General features: G+C 35.7%; 1 protein-coding gene and 1 non-coding gene across 3 annotated transcripts; one reads left to right on the forward strand and one right to left on the reverse strand.

Moving 5' to 3' along the window:
- Window positions 1-129: 129 nt before the first annotated feature.
- Window positions 130-12,746, forward strand: prr14 (proline rich 14). Of its 2 annotated transcripts, none has more exons than XM_087244754.1 (8): window positions 130-245; window positions 3,008-3,092; window positions 4,580-4,623; window positions 4,713-7,211; window positions 7,368-7,518; window positions 7,604-7,716; window positions 7,809-7,877; window positions 11,344-12,746. In XM_087244754.1, exons 2-8 carry the CDS (start codon window positions 3,090-3,092, stop codon window positions 11,666-11,668), a joined length of 3,204 nt encoding a protein of 1,067 aa, XP_087100880.1. In that variant the 5' UTR covers window positions 130-245; window positions 3,008-3,089; the 3' UTR covers window positions 11,669-12,746. The 2 variants fall into 2 exon arrangements, with proteins under 2 accessions (XP_087100880.1, XP_087100881.1); XM_087244755.1 differs by having other exon boundaries at window positions 7,607-7,716.
- si:dkey-16l2.20 lies at window positions 12,530-16,691 on the reverse strand. The gene is made up of 3 exons (XR_015480983.1): window positions 16,393-16,691; window positions 13,721-13,905; window positions 12,530-13,290 (listed from the first exon to the last, which is right to left on the reverse strand). It is a non-coding gene; the product is annotated as a si:dkey-16l2.20 (transcript).
- Between the last annotated feature and the right edge of the window lie 2,893 nt (window positions 16,692-19,584).

Genomic DNA, 19,584 nt, shown 5'->3' on the forward strand with positions numbered 1-19,584 from the left:
TTGGCTGTCATTTTAGACTCTACCTGACAGGCGGGCCGTTCACATACTATGCGAGGTTGTGATTGGTTCTTCGCCAGACCGGGAACACGGCCGCACCGAATGATAGGTCTGAACTCTCGGTGCAATGGTGAAACTCGGGCGCCGTCCGGCATGGAAATGTCACACAAACATCGGTGTTTTGAAAACAACGCGTAAAGGAGATGTTTACGCCGCCTCACTGCACTTTTCCCCTCATACGATTTTAGGTTTGTATGCACTTTATTTACGTCACGTGCCTGTGTGAGAAGTACGAGAGAGTAAAATAAAATATGAACGCAGTATGTTTTACTGGTTTATGCGTAGATAGCAGCTTAGCTCTGTTAGCCGCCGCAATTTACGTCGACGACGTACACAAAACCACACCAGTGTCTGGAAACTTAGATTTCTAGACAAGCGCCCGAGGGACACATTTCAGCGCCGTTACCTCTGTGGAATTAAAATATTGTAATATTCAGTGTTGAGAGACTTCTGGTGGTAATCCGTTTAACCGTAGTTATGGCTTTCGGCTGAAGTCTATTTTGGCGATATGAGACCGCTGTTTTTGATCTTCTGTCTGTACAGAAGTGCTCAATATCGGGTCGATTAGCAAACTATAGCCCACATGTTGCAAAATTACGATTACATTTGTTTTCATCGTATCTAAAATATTTCTGAATTGTTACTTGGTTATCATATACCAAGCAAAACATTAGGGGAATACCAGCTGTACCGATAATGCGAAGGCTCTTGATAAACGATGATGGTATGATGTACTACTGAAAGCGAATCCATGACAACAGAACTGTTTACTTTAATCAATCGCAGCCAGGGCTTTCTGTTTTTGTTTCCACTCTGTCTGTCTTTATTATTGTGTGTAAACAACGCGTTATTTGTCTTGCTACTACATGTGTTTACTAATTTGTCTGGATGCTTATTGAGAGACTAATTGATGGACAAGTCAGCAAATGATTAAAATACGCGATGTAAATACTTGCACCCAACATGCTTTCATCTGTTCTTATGCCATTCAGTGGTCCAGAAGAAACGATGGGAATAATTCAGTACCGTGTATTACAGCACAAACCTTTTTACCTAAATTAATAGATAATTTACTACCATTAAAACAACATTTTTGTTATAATCAATATCTGGGACATTCTACCAGAAACGTACATTATCTGCCCTGCAATAAAAACATAAATACAGTGAATAAAAATATTTCATACAAAAAAAGATATTTAAAATGGACTGATGGTTGATTTCTGTTGTTCTGTAAAGCAATATGTCATTCATTTGGTTCTCAGATCAGATTTATTTGTCGTTATTAAAAACACTTTACACTGTACACAACTTGTCCTCAGCTCAATTGAACCTAGAGCTTTAATGCTTTTGTTTTGCTAAAAAAACAGCTTTTAGAAAAAAACAGAAATAACAAGTTTAGGTTGTTATCATTCACATCAATTGATTAAAAGCATGAAATTATAAATAAATCCTACAAATATATAATACAAATAAATGCATTATTATTCCCATATTTATTTTCATCCTGTTACATTTGCATTAAATTTAACATGCAATGCGTGCATTACATGTTTAAGGCTATGACTCGAAAGTGACATCGTTTGACTGAGAAGAAGCTGAGCGTGATCAAGGATGCTCTCTATCATTGAATTGTATGATTTTATGCTTGTTTTTGTATAAAATTTTTTAAAAGTTTAAGTCAAGCCCTGCCACTTTTTTTATAAGTGAAAATATACGTTTCTGGTAGAATGTCCCTTCTGGATTAGATTTCCCTTTCATTTTAAATCTTAAGGGTGTGAGTGTATATTATTTAAAAATTTAAATGTAATTTGTTTATAGTTTAAAATTTACTTAAATACGTTTATGTGAGTCAAGTTAAAGTAAGTGAAAATGAGACATACTGACTTTAAAATATGTATAACTAGTTTTGGTGCACTATAACAACTGCCTTTAAGGGCAGCAAAATGTGATTTTATATATATATTTTTTGACTCCCTAAAATTAAAGATAGTTCTCTTACAGATTGTTGCATTGTTACAGCCCTGTATGGTGTTCATAAATGAAGATAATTTGCAAAATGGCTTTCTTTTATCTTACTAGGGAATTGATTTGACCGTTATTGCACAATATAATTACTAAAAGATCACAGTCTTATTAGTTTATTGAGTTGATTAAATTAAGTTTAAAAGGGCATCCTTTTTAAATTCTAATTAATCAGACCATCAGTTTTGCTCATATTGAAGTACTAAACAATAGCTTTGTAGCTAAAAGAGAACATTCAGTACACTGTAAAATAAATTAACAGGTTCTGTAATTTGGGTTTTCTGTTTATTTACATTTGTGAATTGCATTATATGGTCTTGATCTCTGTCAACTTTTGATGTTGAAATTTCAACTTTACAGTTTAACAAAGTGACTTTTGTTGACATTTTAGTAGTTTGAAATAATATAATGTATAAGAAATAATATATAAATAAACAAATCTTTAAAATAACCAAACATGTTTTGGCAGTTTATTACAAGGTTTTTGCAGCATAAAAAACAACACAGACCCAGACAAGGTATCACCTTTAAACTATTAAAAATGTTCATACAACATCAATTTTTCCAACTTTTTTATTTTAAAAGTTGTCAGAAGAAAGAAAGGTCTCATAATGCAATTCAAAAGCATAAAAAAAGATAAATAACATGAATCACAAAATACAGAAAACTGTCGATTTACGGATATTTTTTAACCATGTAAAACATCAAAACAATTTTTTAAGTGAATAAAAGTTGGTGTTTGGGGATACATAAACTGTCAGTGGCTACCTGCACTGTCAAAAACACAGGCAAAGCTAAATAAATAAATATTATGACTGCAATGCATTAAAGTCTTTTCAAGTGAAATGTTTCTTTGCAAGAAACTGAACATCATTTAAAACATTGGGTGTAAGCTGCAACCTTTTTTTTTTTTTTTTTTTAATAGGAAACAGGAAAGAGACTCAAAGATGAGACTCAGTCATCACAGCCTCAACACTTGAGTTCATTCCCATGCAAGAGACGAAAACATGGTAAGGTCCCGCTGTTTTTCCATTCTTCAGCATGTCTTTCACTTTTCTCCTTTTTCATTCAATCATAATTAACGTATTAATCCAGAAGCAAGTCTTAATAAATTTGCTCAAGCTGATACATGTTGCAGAGCAGTAGTAAAGAATGGGTTGCTTGCAGTATACAGTTTACTACACCATTCGATGCATTACTCATATTCTGATGTTGTTGTTATAAGAGTCAGACAAACAATAGAACTGACAGGACACACCTTTGTGAGACATTCAGAAGGAAAAAAATGCAAAAAGGTAGACAGCGAGGAATGCTCAAAGCCAATAGCAATCTTGCTTGGGTTAGTTTTGCCACTAGTTAACGCACTGGTTCTGTGAATCACCGGACTCCAGTAAGGGCTGCATGATATTAGAAGTCTAATATTGCAGTATTTTGTTTTTCTGAAGAAAGAGGACTCTTAAAATAATACATCAACAAAGTTTAATTCATGACCTTACACAAAACACAATTTGTGAATTTACAAGTAAAAAAACTAATATTTCCTCAAATGATTTCAAATGGTTTCCATTTATGAGTTGTGCTTTGAATTTTAGAATTGTATTTGCGAATTGACAAAGTGTTTTGAATTTACAGTTTGGATTTGCCCATTTATAAATTGTTTTTTGAATTTAGAAATTGTGTTTTGTGTATTTATGAATTAAATTCTGTAAATATTATTTTTGAGAGGGAAGTGCATTTGCATAAAATGTAATAATCTACTAGCATAGATAAAGTAAAAGATACAAATCAAATAAACATTTGATAGTTATTTTTTCTGAGGATTCTAACAGTATTCAGGTAAATAGCAATTGAATAACAAAGTGTAAACTAACACTGCATAGTTATCTTGGTAAAAAAGAAATCAATAAAACCAATTGTTTTTAAATTTAGAAACCGTTCTCATATGCAAGAATGCTTTAAATATCCTTATACAGTCACAGGCCTCAAAAACACATGCAAATAACTTATGAATTATAATCCAGACTCCAGATCCTGCAATGTGTCTATTGCCCATGGGCACATTTTGATATAGATGCTGAAACAACATATTGTGCAGCCTTAACAGCAGTTATTTTTGTTCTCTACATGATGGCAGAGAATCCCCTCAAACTCTCAATTTATTTAATTTGGTCTAATAACAAATTTACTTGTAGTTACTCACTCGACTTTTAAAAAGATGTCAATATTAAAAAAAATAAAAATTTTAATGATAGGTTAGGAAAAAAAGAGACCTGTTGTGTTTATATCACTTTAATATGACTATGCACACTATACTAACACTATACTATGTTTAAAAAAATGAACTATCTCTCTTTGGTGTGGACATTGAAATTTGTAACATTTTCATGCCCAATTGTACACACTACACTACATGCTAACTAAAATCCAAAAGTGAAAAAACATAATTGGACCCCTTTAAATGTTTTTTTTTTTCTCCTTCGTTTTTTTCTTGATACAGACAAGCTCTGCAGTTGAAGCTGAGATGGAGGAAGAATATTCAGAGTGAGTGATGCTGGGCCAAATGGACAATAAAAATCTTGAATCCTTTTCCAGCAATCATGTTTTAAATGTCTTTTGTGTCTTTATTTTAGGGATGAATGCCACAAACTGGCATCACCCTGTGTGACCGTACAGTTAGGAGGTGGCAGCACTGCAAAAAAGCCAAACCATGACCAGAAGCCAGCCGAGAAGGAGTCACCAGAGAACCATTCAGCAATAAAACGATGGGAGATTGGTCCACTTCTACAGTCATTCAAATCCAAGATGGCTAGCTTCACTGAGATCGTTATGAGCCCTGTTCGGCTCTTCAAGCCAAGTGACCCTCTGTCATCAGCTCCACTTCCTGACCATCAAGAACCACTGACTGAATCAAATATTGAGATTTCAACCCGGGCTCATGAGGTCGAGACTGAAAGTGATCCATTTAGAAATGGACTGATTCCAAAAAGGCCTTCTTCAGAAAAGGTACAGTGCAATACTGCACCGAAACGCCACAGAGTTTCACCGAGACTGAATTTTTGTACAGTTTCAACAAGTGACAACCACAAAGCAGTATTGGATGATATTCAAATGCCCAGTGACGTTGCATCAAATGAAGAAAATCAGATTAACTGTCCTTCAACCCAGTCACAAGCCGTCCTTCAAGATGAGACACGTGATACAAGTCCTTGTAAAGCACAGACTCCATTTCACAGGAGTAGGCTAAATCTGTCAATAGACGAACCTTTGTATTCTACAAGTGCCACGCGTTTGTCTAGTGAAATCAATGTTCATACAGATGCAAAAGTTGTTTTGCATCCACTCTCAGCTAAGAAATGCGAGTCCTGCGGTTCAGGAAAGCGATCAACCCTTTTGAAGTCAGAGTCAAACAGTAGGACAAGCAAAACTTGCTTAAACAAGCCTGATCCTGGAGCCCCCTCTTTTAGCACTTCATCTGATTTTGACATGAAAGATAAGGAAACAAGCACAGCCTACTCAAGGATGGCCACCAGGAAAAGCCCTCGAAAGAAACTTTTCTCAGGGTTTACCGTGTCTGCTTCTGGCGAATTGGCAAATTTTGAAACAAGATCAAAGACTCTGGATGTGGAGATGAAGGAATCACGGTCTGAAAACAGTAAAGAGTGTGCAGACTACTTGTCTGGAATATCAGACCCTCCAAAGAACACTTCTCTCCCGCAAAAGAATGCAAAGAGATGCAGAGAAGCTCCTCATGAAAAGAAAGACTTGCAGATAAAGAGTGACTGTGACAGGATGAATGCTGGAGAGGGAAGATCTGTTAGGAATAAGAATTTGAAAGACGATAACATCACTCTGGAAGTAAAGAAGCTGGATGGAACTTATGTTCAGGACAGAAAAAAGACAAAAAGTGTTTCTACAGCGCAACCACTTAAAGACTCCTATTGGCCTGTTGATACTTTTCATTCTGAAGATGTTGATAGGAGAAATTCTGTAGAAGCTTCAGAGGAAGTGAGACAGGAGCAGATTGTGAGTCGGTTGAGAAAAAATCTAAAATGTAAGCCATCATTGAGTTCCATCAATGTAAATAATGCCACCGATAGTGTGTCTCCTCAAAACGGCACTCAAAATGACAGTACCATTAATGGATCATTGGAACATGTACTCCTGAAAGAGCCAGACAAGACAATTGAACCTCCAAAGACAAGACGACATCTTAGAAGTTCAACTGATGTTTCACAGAAGAGAAACCTTCGAATATCCAAGCGAAAGGATTACAGCATGAGTTCAGTGGTTGATCCAGCAGGACAACGTAAACCTTCAAAAAGAAAACTACTACCTAGTGAACAGTCTACAGCTAAGGAGCAGGGTGCATCTCATTTTGGACCAAGAGTAGTAATAAAACCACTATTGTTGTTACCTAAAACAAAACATAGGAAACCCACAAAGAATGTAAAACGTCCGAGCAGAAAAGACGGTTTCGTTCAAACTAAGAATGGTGCCATAAGGGGCGAGGATGATACAGGGAGCCCAGAAAAGCAGACAGAAGATGTTCCAGTAGTGTCGTCGACAGGTAGCGGCTCCATCCACCTCAAGCGCAGCTACTCCTGCCCTGAAATCCCGTCCATAGAATTCAATGACTATCATTTACCCCGGTGCCACACACATGACAGCAGCACTACCTCACGCAGCAGAAAGAGCTTACCCGCTCCACTTCCCATCCACCATCATTCACCGTCCAAGCGCACTCGTCGGCACACTGTCTGCAGTGTGGAGATTGAGCGAGAGATTGCTCCCTTGTGTCTCCGTAAGGAGGTGTACCCTACTAGTCGGGGTAGCCCGTTGTCCCCTTCTTCCCCTTATTCTCCCTCCACCTCTCTCACAGTCCTTGCCTCATGTTTTTTGTCCAGTCCTTTAGCGTTCCTGTCTAAAAGCTCAAGCCAAGGGCGTAGTCATGCTAGCAATGCCAGCTCTGGCAGCATTTCAGCTGCCTCCAGTTTTGTAGCGTCATCATCACCGTCCTTCAGTTCCCCCCTTACCTCCACCCTCACGTCCTGTCATGCTTTTACCGGCCAATCCTCTGTTGTCACTCCCAGCCCCGAGACACCTTCTGCCTCTGTGTCATCACTCAGCAGGTAATTGATCAGATTCCCAGCTTCCCTCGCCGAGTATGCTTTCCTTTTATTATTTACCCATTCTTTTTTTTTATGAAATGTATCATTTTTAACAAGATCCGACATATTCCAAGATGGATGAAAATCAGTAATGAACATTCTCTTTCTTCTCTCAAGTGTGTTTTCACAAAGCTCTTTGGAGACAGACAATGTGCATCAGATGGAGTGTGAGGAGGCAATAGCTGAAGAAGAAGAGAGATCCGACTTTGACTTTAAGCTTTCTGCATCAATCTCAGAGGAGAAAGCTCTGTCAGATTCTGAAATCAAGGTATTCATTTTCTCATGACTGTAGTTTTTGGTGTAAAATGTATAGTTTAGTTGAATCCTCACTGGGTCTTTGGTTTCTTTGTAAGCAGACAGACACAAAGGGCAGTCAGAGAGGAAAGGTCTCCTCCATTCGGATCTGTAAAAAGATTCCAAAACCTCAGAATAATCTCACCCCAATGGGACTTCCTAAGGTCATCAGGTGCGTATATATAGAGAAGATACATTTTTCATTTGTCCCTAGCTCATGTGCATCTGTAAAAAAAAAAAGTGTTTCTTGTTTGTGCTCTACAGAATAAAGAAGAAGGATTTCAGCTTGGAGGAAATCTACACAAACAAAAATTTCAGCAAACCTCCAGATGGGTAAGACATTGGTTATTACACATATTTCACGGTAGTTTAGTGCAAACACTTATCAACTTGATTGGCTTTCGAGCCAGAAACCACATCTGATCACAATTCATAGCAGTTTGTTTTTTGGTATTAAGCTGTTAATATTAATACCTTGTTTTGGTGTACTTTCCCACAAGCTGTCTCATTGTGATCATGTTTATGTCAGTATGAAGAGAGTATGTGCCTTTTTCTTACAATGCATTTGAGCACATTAGTGTCTACACCATAAAAACAATCCAACCAAATTTATTCAGTTTCTGCTTCCAGTTACTGTGGAAACCGGGTATTTGAAAAACATTAACCTTAACACTAATGCATGCAGTTGCAGTGGATAACACAAAATATAAAATCAGTTTCAAACACATGAAAATGAAATGTTTTGTGTCATTTGCATGCTAAACTGTTTCAGTGGTTGGGACTCTCTTTAGGCTGGTTACAATTTTTATCTGACCTTTCAGAATTCTTGTACTCAAAGCTACTTTTGCTGTTTTTAAACCACCTTTGACATAGGGGTGCTCAATTATGGAAAAAAATCATGATTATTTTGGTCATAATTATTTTGTAATCACGATAATTCAAAACAATATACAGCCAAAGTCAAAATTATTCGCTCTCCTGTGAATTTTTTTTTAAATAAATATTTTCCAAATGATGTTTAACAGAGGAAGTTTTTTTTCTTCTGTATTTTCTATAATATTTTTTCTTCTGGAGAAAGTCCTATTTGTTTTATTTTGGCTAGAATAAAAGCAGGTTTAAATATTATTAAAACTATTTTATTGTGAGCATTATTAGTCCTCTTAAGTAATATATTTTTTGATTGTCTGCAGAAGAAACTACTGTTATACAATGACTTGCCTAATTTCCCTAAGTAAGCATTTCAATTGCACCGTTAGCTGAATGCTTTTATCTTGAAAAATATCTAGTCAAATATTATTTACTGTCATCATGACAAAGATAAAATAAATAAGTCATTAGAAAAGAGTTATTAAAACTATTATGTTTAGAAATGGGTTAAAAAATAATAATTCAATAGAATAAATATAGGAAACAAACTGTGCTTTAAGCATCTTCACTGTAAGAAAAAAAACTAATTATAGCTACAAAAGTCTTTCATTCAAGAGCAATGAGTGATTTTTGTCTTTTAGTTGTTTGATTAATGATAAACAGTCGGCAGAAGGAATATTGCACGCTGTCACTTTAAGAGCAGCACGGTTCTCATTTATAGTTTCACTTTCACATGTCCTTTGATTCTCAACTCGTTTGTTTATTACATAAATAAGGGTTAATATAAATAATCTCTAAACACAGCGTTTGGTCAAACTTGAATGTGTTTGACCATTAAAGTGCTCACATTAAGATGACTTTATATGTGTGTGCTCTGCTCGTCTCTGAGGCTGAGTGCATACATACAACAACATGCAATATCTTTCGCGCTTTTAAAAACATGAATGATTCAAATGTACATCAATGAATGATGCGCATCCCTTGCTGCAAACATTACATTACAGTACATGCTTTTAGTAAATTTCATGTAAAAGTGAGCTTTGCAGAGCAACAAATGTGTACAACTGGAAAGGGGGCGGTATATGATGCAATAATCGTTTGATATCGATTCAGTGTTTTTCATAATCGTTAGAAGTACTAAGTTAGCCGTACTTTGACAGAATAACAACTCTCTTATTTTAAACGTTTTTTTTTTTTAGTTTGTTTTTATAATGCCAAAGATCACAGATAATCACTCAATGCTCACAAAACACCCTTAAAGTGGGTGTATATGTTCAAATGTTGATGCTCTTATGTGCATGCACAGTTTAAAAGTAGGTTTGTGGGCAAATCCTTCAAACGCTGTGATCTTCAACAAGATTTTATTACCTGGCACATTCTGAAGCAATCGCATGAAATTTCACACCAAAAACATGTACAGAGGAAGACATTGCCTCACAGCCTCTCTCTCTAACTCTCTAACTGTCTCTAACTCTCTCTCACTCATAAGAGCTTAATAATGGTATGAGCCGTGAATACTTGCTACACTTACAGGTCCTTTTTCAGCACTGGCAAACCAGAATGCCTCGCCATTATAAAGCCTAGTCTGCTGTAAACTACTAGTGCATCTCAATTAACATACTTCTGCACTATTCTATGCCATTTAGTAGTATAAATGGTACACGTAGTGCATTTACACTGAAAACTAAACAGAATAAGTGCACTTTAAATACTCGGATGATGCACTTATTCAATCATTAAAAATAAGTGTGAAATACTGGACACTTCACACACTCGATGACCACTGCTTTGCTTACGCAGCCGAAGGGGCTGAGCTTTTAGGCACTGATGTTTGATTACTTTATTTATTTTAGATTGTGAAAGCCAAATTCTCTTACAGGAGTGATTTATACTTGATTATACTATATATCCCGATGGTCAATGTGGTTATACTCATCAGGGTTCATACTGTGCTGGAAAACCTGGAAAAGTCATGACATTTTGAAAAGGCCTTTTCCAGGTTTGGAAAAGTTTTGGAAAAACAAACCCAAGATGTTTTGGAAAAGTCATGAGATTTGTTTAACACTTAACTGTGCATTTGAATATATTTGAGATAATAAAATTGGGTACATTTTAAATAAAATAAAATTGAGCTGTTCGTCCCTTCTCGTGACATTCTCTGTGTGGGGTAAACTTTCAATCTTCAGTTGCAAAAGCAATAACTTTAAAAATCAAAAGCAGTTTTAGCTTCACCTCTATTTCACTTGCTTTCACCGTAGTTCAAGATACATTTTGAGTCTCGTGTCCAGAAACAATCTCTAACTGCGGAGGTAAGATACTGGGGGTGCTAACGGCACTGGGGGTGCTGAAAACACAAGCCAATATTTCTAAAATGTACACACAGACAACAACATACTTTCTAAAAACTATTTTACAGATATAAAAAATAAATATAAAATTCATAGATTGTCACATTTTTTGATATGCTGTAATAAATTTGAACGTGCATTGATTTTCTTATTTATCACGTGTAAGTAGACATTACAATAAACATGAAACAAGATCATGAATATTTACCTGAAAGTTTTGGAAAATCATTGAAAAGTCATCGAATTTGAGTAGTTAAAATGTGTATGAACCCTGACTCATGGCAGGTGTTATTTGGTACTTTTGGTCATTCATTTCGGTTAATTTGGCAAACGTCATCTGGGAAACGGTTTGATTTTCCGCTTGGTAAAAAATGTTAATGTTGATTTGAAACGACACTACATACATATACCATTCTGTTAAGTGTGTAAGTGCATAAGTGTCTAGTGTGTCATTTGGGACGCAGCTAATCTCTCTGAAAAATTGTACCCGTCTTTAATTTACCTTTACCTAGAGTGTGTGCTGTTTGTTTTTATAAGATTTCAGTCCATTTGGTCAATGAAGCTACTATCTCAAACTTTTTCAGACGTCTGGAAACCATATTTGAGGTGCCTCTTAATCGGCGTGATGGCTCGCAGGCTGTTGTGGGCCCAAAAAAGTTGAAGCGCTTTGTGGAGTTTCCTGAACTGGGTGTTGCCAGGAAGCCCAAGAAGCCCCTGGTTGGTTTGGTGGCGGGAGGTGGAGCTCAGAGGAAGACAGCAGGAAACTCTGTGGTCTGTAGGACCAGACGAGGAGTCGGGGGCTCCTCTAAAGTGGAGGAGGGCCTCACCTTGCAGGAATTGGAGTCGCTCCTCTGCTCCAAGCTTGAGGAGCTGGACACCTGGATGGCTCTTCAGCAGGTCACAGGGTAAAGCAGAGGTCTTGTTTGTTCTGTACCAAACAATAGCCTTTGTGTGTTTTATGTTAAAATTAACTGTAAATTTATTAAAGGAACAATAAATATTCGCAGATATATAAAATCTGGTTTTGATTGCTAATGTACTGTAAAGATTTTAAAACGCACCACATTGTTTATGTTTCGCAAGGTAATGCGCTACCGATAAACAAGGAACACCCTTGAAAAGGGGTTGCTGCGCTCTGTTTTTCTTTTTTCTTTTTTTATAACCAATCAAAAGAAGAGCACTTGTTTACATCAGTCTGTGGAGTATGTTTAAGATTTCTCTAATTCCTGCTTACCCTCTTTCTCAAAAAATAGTTTCAAAGATAGTCAGAAGATCATTGTAAACCATTCCTCTGTCAATCTATTCCACATTCATATTTCATTGGTTCAAATGAATGCCTTAATACTCTCAGGATGGCCCGTGTGTTTCATTTTTATAAAGCGAACAGCACAAAGGCCTTTACAAAGTCATTGTGGCAGCATTGAAAACACTGAGTTACCAGAAAGACAAAAGATGTGCATTGTTCACTTTTAAATGATGTTTTTGTGCTTCTCGACTGTAAACATAAAAGATTTATAGGTTTCAGTGCATTCTGTGCTTTTACTCAGGTACTCCAAATATAGTCCGTTCAATTCATAGGCTTCTGCTCCTCTTTGATCTAGTGATTTGTAATACCGCTTGTGGCGTTTGGGTATGTTGAATGGTTTGTGTATAAAAATTGTTTGATATGTATAGACGTGTGAGTTCTGTATTTCTATTAGAACATGATCGAGCTCTTTTTGTAAGTAGTGCTTTGTCAAGTTGTTGTAAGAAGTTCATAATGAACAGGTATATTTTGACTGTTACACATTTTATTACAAAGGCTGAAAGACACGCATTGTACAAAACATCAAAAGCACAACATATCGGAATAACTTATTTACAAGAACAGAATGATGATAATAATAATGTAACCACATTCAACGTTTGACTGCCATGCTCTCTGTGAGTGTTTCATTTCTAATTTCCACTAAGAGCCTAAATAAAAACAGCTTGCTGGATTGTAAAAGTAGTTTGTTTGTATCTTGTGTGCTTGGCTTTAATATATGTAACACATTCCTGATAGTTACCACTTTTAGACTACCTGCATTGGCCTTTCTGCTCTGCAGTGGTGGGTTTTAAACTCATTTAGGGATCTTGACGTATGCTTTTACTAGTAACCATCCGGTATTTTCTGTTATAACCTTACAGGTGTATATATGAATTTAAAATTTTGTCTATTTACAGAATTTGTCAGCGAGCACCATTCAACACCCCTGTAAGTGTAGGTATGACCATCTCTCTCTCTCTCTCTAAAAACTGTCCTTCTTTAAGTCGTTTAGATGTAACATGCAGTATATGCAATAAAAGTCATAAACAGTTTCACAGTGTCAATCTATGAAAGTTACAATATAGGAAAAAAATACCACTAGAAATGGGAAGATGAGAATTAAACACACCCAGGCTACAATAGCCCCAATTCCCCATTTACAAGCTTTTTCAGAGTATTTTTCCACCTTTGCTTGTGTTTCACTGCTGCTTTCATGTTCAAGCGTTTTTCTCGTCTCTCGAGCCTGAAAAAAGAGAAAAGGCAGTGTCAGGTTTCAAGGTGTTTTTCCAGATTGCTAGATTACTTTATACATTTCTTTCTCCCCTGACTACACTTCTAAAATTTCATGGTGTTCGTTTTTGTTTCATCTCTACCAACAGTATCTATGCTACTGGCCACAGATCAGTTTACTGTATAGCTGCACTGTATATGTGAGAATCTGTTCATAATTACGTTAGATTCACACAAACTTACCATAAAGATATACAAAGTGTTTATTTTCATTGCATAACTCTTGTGTTTTGTCTTTACTCCCTATTTTTAGTGGGATTGCACATATTAAATGTAGTTTAACTTTTATATCCAACAATAATCGATAACTAACCAAAGGAATGGTACAAATACAAAGATACGGTACAGATATTTCAATACAGTAATAATTAAGCCATAGTTACCTTAACAGAGTACATAAGGGACATAATTCCAAAGCAGGAGAGGCCACATATGATGCTGCATATTGCTAATTTGCGGTGGTCTTTGTCCGTACAGATGGCTGTCAGACCAGGATAGTGGTCAGTGCTTTTCTCAGTCTCCTTACGAAAAGGCTCGAGAACCTTCACTTCCTCTAATTCATTCATCTCTGTTCAGAATATAAAAAATATATAAATATACACTCAGTCAGTTCATGCAAAAATGAGCTAAAATGACAATTGTTGAGCATTTATTTTGGGTTGGAAACAGTATAATTGTTTTACATTCAATTAACTTAAATTTGTAAAAACTAATAAGTTTACTTAATTCTTTCATGTTGTCTCAACACACACTGATTGTGTGGAACCCAAAAAATGTTTCCAATACCGTAAAAAATTAAAACTTAAACAAATTTAATTTATGACAGTTTTCAGTAATAAATAAAGTCATTTATTTTAGGTAAACGGAGCAATTTGAGCACAGTAAAATCCAATAAATGTAGAAAACTCAAACCAAACGAGTACTGTAAAACCCAATAAGTTAAGGCAACTCAAACAATTAGAATTAAAAAACTGATCTATACAAGTACTGTGAATTTAACTTAAGTAGAAGTAATGAGCTATTTAACTCATTACTGTGTCAACACTAAGTTCAAAACTCTTCATGTGAGTAGAATTAACTTTTAGGAAATTTTTTTGAGTTAACACTCATTTCATTTGATAAAGTTGACTGTTGGTTTTTGCAGTGTATTGTTCGCTATTTAATAGTGAGCAATGCGTGCACTTGTCACAAAACAAAAGTATTACTATTATATTAACATGGAAAGGAAATTATTTGTACTGTAATAAAAGTATTTTTCTATTTATTATTGTATTAACAATATTATATTGAATCATTTGTACTGTAGTTTGTTAAACTTAATTTAATTGTAAGAAGTCAAAGTAATTTGAATTTTCACTTTTTACAGTGAATGTAGGGGACTCGACATGGAAGTAATAATTTTGCGTGTACTTCACCATGCACACTGTTGAAAACGATTAGTTTGGGTTAAAAATAAAATAAAGTAAAGCTGTTGCATTAAAAGCAACAAGTTTGCTTAACATTGAGTAAACCTGTTGTAACTTGAAACTTGAGCCTGGTTTCTCTCAAGGTTTTTTTTCCTTCACTTTCGCCAATTGGTGAAGTTTGTTCCTCACTGCTGTTGCCACAGGCTTGCTTGGTTTGGGACTTGTGGAGCTGTGCATCAATGGATTTGCTCTTCAGTGTTTGGACTTTCAGCAGTGAAATTTAAACCACACTGAACTGAACTAAACTGAACTTCAACTCAGAAAACTGGACTGACGTAGTTTCAATTTACTAGAATTTCAATTTACTAGAAGCTGTGTTGACAATCTACATTGTAAAAGTTCTATAGTAATAAAGATGAATTGAATTGAATGCTTAAATTGACTTATTTTAAATGGTATTGATTGTATAATATTTTAACTTACTTAAAGGAATAGTTTATTCGACATTTTCTCATTCTCAATTGGTTCCAAACCTTTGTGAGTTTCTTTAATCTCAAAAAGAATATACTTTGAAGAAAGCTGAAAACCTGTTACTATCGACTTTCATAGTGAAAAACAAATACTATAAAGTCAATGGTTACATGTTTTAGCTTTCTTCAGAATATCTTGCTTTTGAGTTCAACAGATGAAAGAAAGATAAACATGACAATATTCATGTTATGGTGAACTATTTCTTTAACTAATTTAAGGGCAAGGAGTCAACTAATCGCTTTTACAGTGCAGCAGTCTCCAAAAAGCGATCTCTGCCATATTAATTACTGATGGTCTTGTTTAGTAATTAAATTTTTTTTTAAATGCTTCAATGTGATTGATGTGATGCTTATTTGTAAAATATTAATAACTGGTTATTTTGCAATCAATGTATACTATATTTTGTTATTTGCATTTATCTATTTAAAACAATTTGATAGTTAAAAAACACATTTTGTTACAAATGCAATCTTTTTGCTAAATAAGTTCAATCAAATTGAGTATTTATTTTCTTCCCATTTAAAAAAAGTGTTCCACTTGTGGTTTAATTAAACTTAACCAAATGTTAAACATACACTTGTGAATTAATGGGCTAATCGCTGATTTGTAACATGAACAGATTCTTGCTTCTAATTCATTTTACTTTCAGTTTTAATATGAGGTTAAAAAGAAAGAAGTTTATAAATAATGAAGAGTGAGAATCAAATAAATAAAAAACGGCTGAACAGGGATTTCCTAAAATCCCCTCAAAGCGTTTCATGTGAACTGACTTTCTTGTATCTCTCATTGTTTTGGAGCTTGAAAAACTAGTATGGACAGAGATGGTCATGTTATGACAGAAACTGGCAACTATATTGAGTAATGACAGACTTCACTGTTCATTAATTACAAAGCCAGCTTCCCTCCAAACTTTATTATCTTTTACTTTTTATTTTGACTGTGAAAAGCCACATCTTTATCATTTTCTGAATCACAAGTACAGGACTGTCACGATGAGACTGTGATTTAAAATCTCAGCAATGTACAGTGGGCTCCCAGAAAGACAATAATCTTGAAAGAAGAGGTGAAAAGCATGATATTTTGAGCCAGTTGTTGAAACTGAAGCCCTCTGTACTTACAGACTCGCCCAGACTTGATCTTGAGGGAAGAAGTGTCTGAAATTCCTCAACTCCACCAGAGATCCAAAGCTGTTTACTAACCTTAAGTTTTGTAACCTTCCCCTTAAGTCTGGAGCTTTGCTATTCTTGATTATTTAGTAACTTTTGTTCTAGTGTTCAATGACAAGGTTGTCACATGACTTCCCATCAAAGCTTCTTCTTTTTTCAATGGAAATTTCAGGATGACTTCTTTAGCTGCTGTTTAGTCCTTTGAGGAGGCAGAGAGAGTGTGAACACTGAGCCCAATCCAGCAGTGACAGACTGGGCTGAGCACTCCTTCTCCTATTTTATCCACTGTCCCTCCCACTTTTCTTACTCGCACTCACACAGCTGGAAATACTTCCCCTCTCACATTCTTCAGGTCTTACGTTTATCAGTCTGTTTACCACACCTTGTTTCTCTCTGAATCACAAGTGGCTCTTGCAGACTTTGTCACATAAAGCTTTGACTTTGTGACAGTTTTCTGTTATCAACTTTCAATTTAAACAGATTCAACTTCCTATACGTGTTAACTGAAGTGTGTTTGTAAACTGAGATTGCGTTTTTCATGTTTCTTAATTGAGCATAAACATTGGATAAACGCTTGATGTACCGCTTGTCATGTTTTATGAACATTGTTTATAGAGTGGTTACTACTTCTGAGAATTTTCTCAAGTCTGCATTTCTCATTTATTTATTTTCACTTTCAAGGTCAGGATTGATGGTTTTTCACTTGAAACCACTCACCCCTCGGTCAACCAAATACACTGAAAAAAAGGATTCAAATATGATTCCATGGATTTACTCTTTTTTTTTATGTCAAGTGGTCTTAAAAACTTTTTTTGGGTTTAATTTAAACAAAGTTGAACATTAGATTACATTTTTTAAAATTCAACTTGGCGATGCAGTGGTGCAGTAGGTAGAGCTGTTGCCTCACAGCAGGAAAGTCACTGGTTCGAGCCTCGACTGGGTCAGTTGGCATTTCTGTGTGGAGTTTGCATGTTCTCCCTGCGTCGCGTGGGTTTTCTCTGGGTGCTCTGGTTTCCCCCACAGTCCAAAGACATGCGGTACAGGTGAATTGGGTAAGCTAAGTTGTCCTTATAGTGTATGAGTGTGTGTGTGAATGTGTGTGTGTGTGTGTGTGTGGATGTTTCCCAGAGATGGGTTGCGGCTGCAAGGGCATCCGCTGCGTAAAAATATGCTGGATAAGTTGGCGGTTCATTCTGCTGTGGCGACCCCAGATTAATAGAAAATGAATGAATGAATAAGTTCAACTTATAAATTGTTTTTACCAGTTGTGTAGAACACAAGCTAAAAATACATTGTGTCAAAGTAATAAAAAAAATTCAAATATTACATAAAGATCCCCTGATGCTCCATTAAGATTTTTTTGTAGTTTTCCTCCCAAATATATCAAAACTCAGTCTTTGATTAGTAATGTCTATTGCTAAGAATTTAATTTGAACTGCTTCAAAAGGGATTTTCAGTATTTAGATTTTTCAAACCCTCCAAATATAAAAATACATGCATCTCAAAGAATGTTTGACCAATCCTAAAAAAGTATATATCAATGGAAAGCATATTTATTCAACTTTCATGCAATGCATGAATCTAAAAAAATCCAAAAATGTACACCCATGACTGGTTTTTGTGTTCCAGGCTTATATATACTTACTCCCGCAGGGAGATTTATATACAAGTTGATATTTAGCCGCACCCTATTTGTATTTCCTAACATCTAGTTTTTATGAGGTGGGTTGTTAGCCCAACACTCAACCTGGAGGACCGGGACATACACTACAGACAAATTTAGCTAATTCACCTACTACAGCACGTGTCTTTGGACTATGTGGGAAACCAGAGCAAACCCACATGAACACAGGGAGAACATGCAAACTCCACACAGAAATGCCAATTGACCCAGCCAGGGCTCGCACCAGCAACCTTCTTGCTGGGAGGCGACAGAGATACCCACTATGTTACCATGTCGCCCTGGCTCATATATATCTACATTAAAGATAAAAATGTAAAAATTCAAGTAATATGCGGTAGAGACCAAAAATGTAAATCAAGGACAGTTAAAGGGTATACAAACATTCAGCTCAGGTGATTGGGTGGACCACTTGTCAATTTGAGCCCCACCCTGCCCCTTACACTCTTAAACTAACTTAATTGCCATCAATGGTTCTATTAGTTTTCCATTCCACAGAGATTTCCAAGAGTCCTGGATGTCCTTGATAGTTTGTGAATCTGAAAACAAAAATCTCAGCCCAGGAAAGCTTTTGCTAATAAACATACAGATATAAATCCTTAAAAGCGCTCGATTTATTTTGTGTAAGAAATTTCTAAATAATGAAATGTGATGTTATTCCCTCAGGATCACTGATGTGTTATTTGTCCTGTCCACCACTTTGCGGTCTCTACATACTTGCTTGATTTACATTACCCACATTTGTACATCACCTTAAACGTTTCCCACATTGTTTACTTTGTGTTATACATTGTCACGACATTCACACCCACCCGAAATCGGCAAATTAAACTTTAAAGCATATTTTTCATATATATTAAAACTTCTGGTTGCATGAGCTATTTTCAAACTCTAAACAATATCTGAGTTAGACAAAGTCAGCAGTGGCTTAAAAAATTATTTAAATGTAATTGGAAAAAATTAACCCAACAGTTGGATTAGTCCGTATTTATAAATATACAGAAAATGATTCTCAGATACTTGAGTATTTTTAAGGGTAATTGTATGTTAGATTTAACCTGCAGTTGTCTCTGTCTGACACTCATGACAACACTAATGCTGTGCTCGTGAAGGTTTACTGCTCTGGCTTGAGCTGAGTTTACACTTCAACAGAGACTGACACTGAGGTGAGACATCTGCTGGATTTAAAAACTTTCACCTCTTATCTTCTCTTTGCTTAAAATAAAGAAGAAAACATTATATGGTTGCAGAGATTTTTTTACAGAACAACACATTCATTTGTAAAGAATCCATTAAGTTAATATAGAAAATCATCCTACTTCTTTGAAATAATGACTTTATTTGTCATACAGCCTGAAATCAAATCACATTCCCAATAAACTTTTCCAGTCCGAATTGTGAATTTATTGCAAAGGTCTTTAAAAAGAAGTGTGTAATGAGAGTAAAGGTATAGATTTTCACAG

This window comes from Danio rerio, chromosome 3 (assembly GCF_052040795.2).
Source record: "Danio rerio strain M-AB ecotype USA chromosome 3, GRCz13ab, whole genome shotgun sequence".
Classification (NCBI taxonomy): domain Eukaryota; kingdom Metazoa; phylum Chordata; class Actinopteri; order Cypriniformes; family Danionidae; genus Danio; species Danio rerio.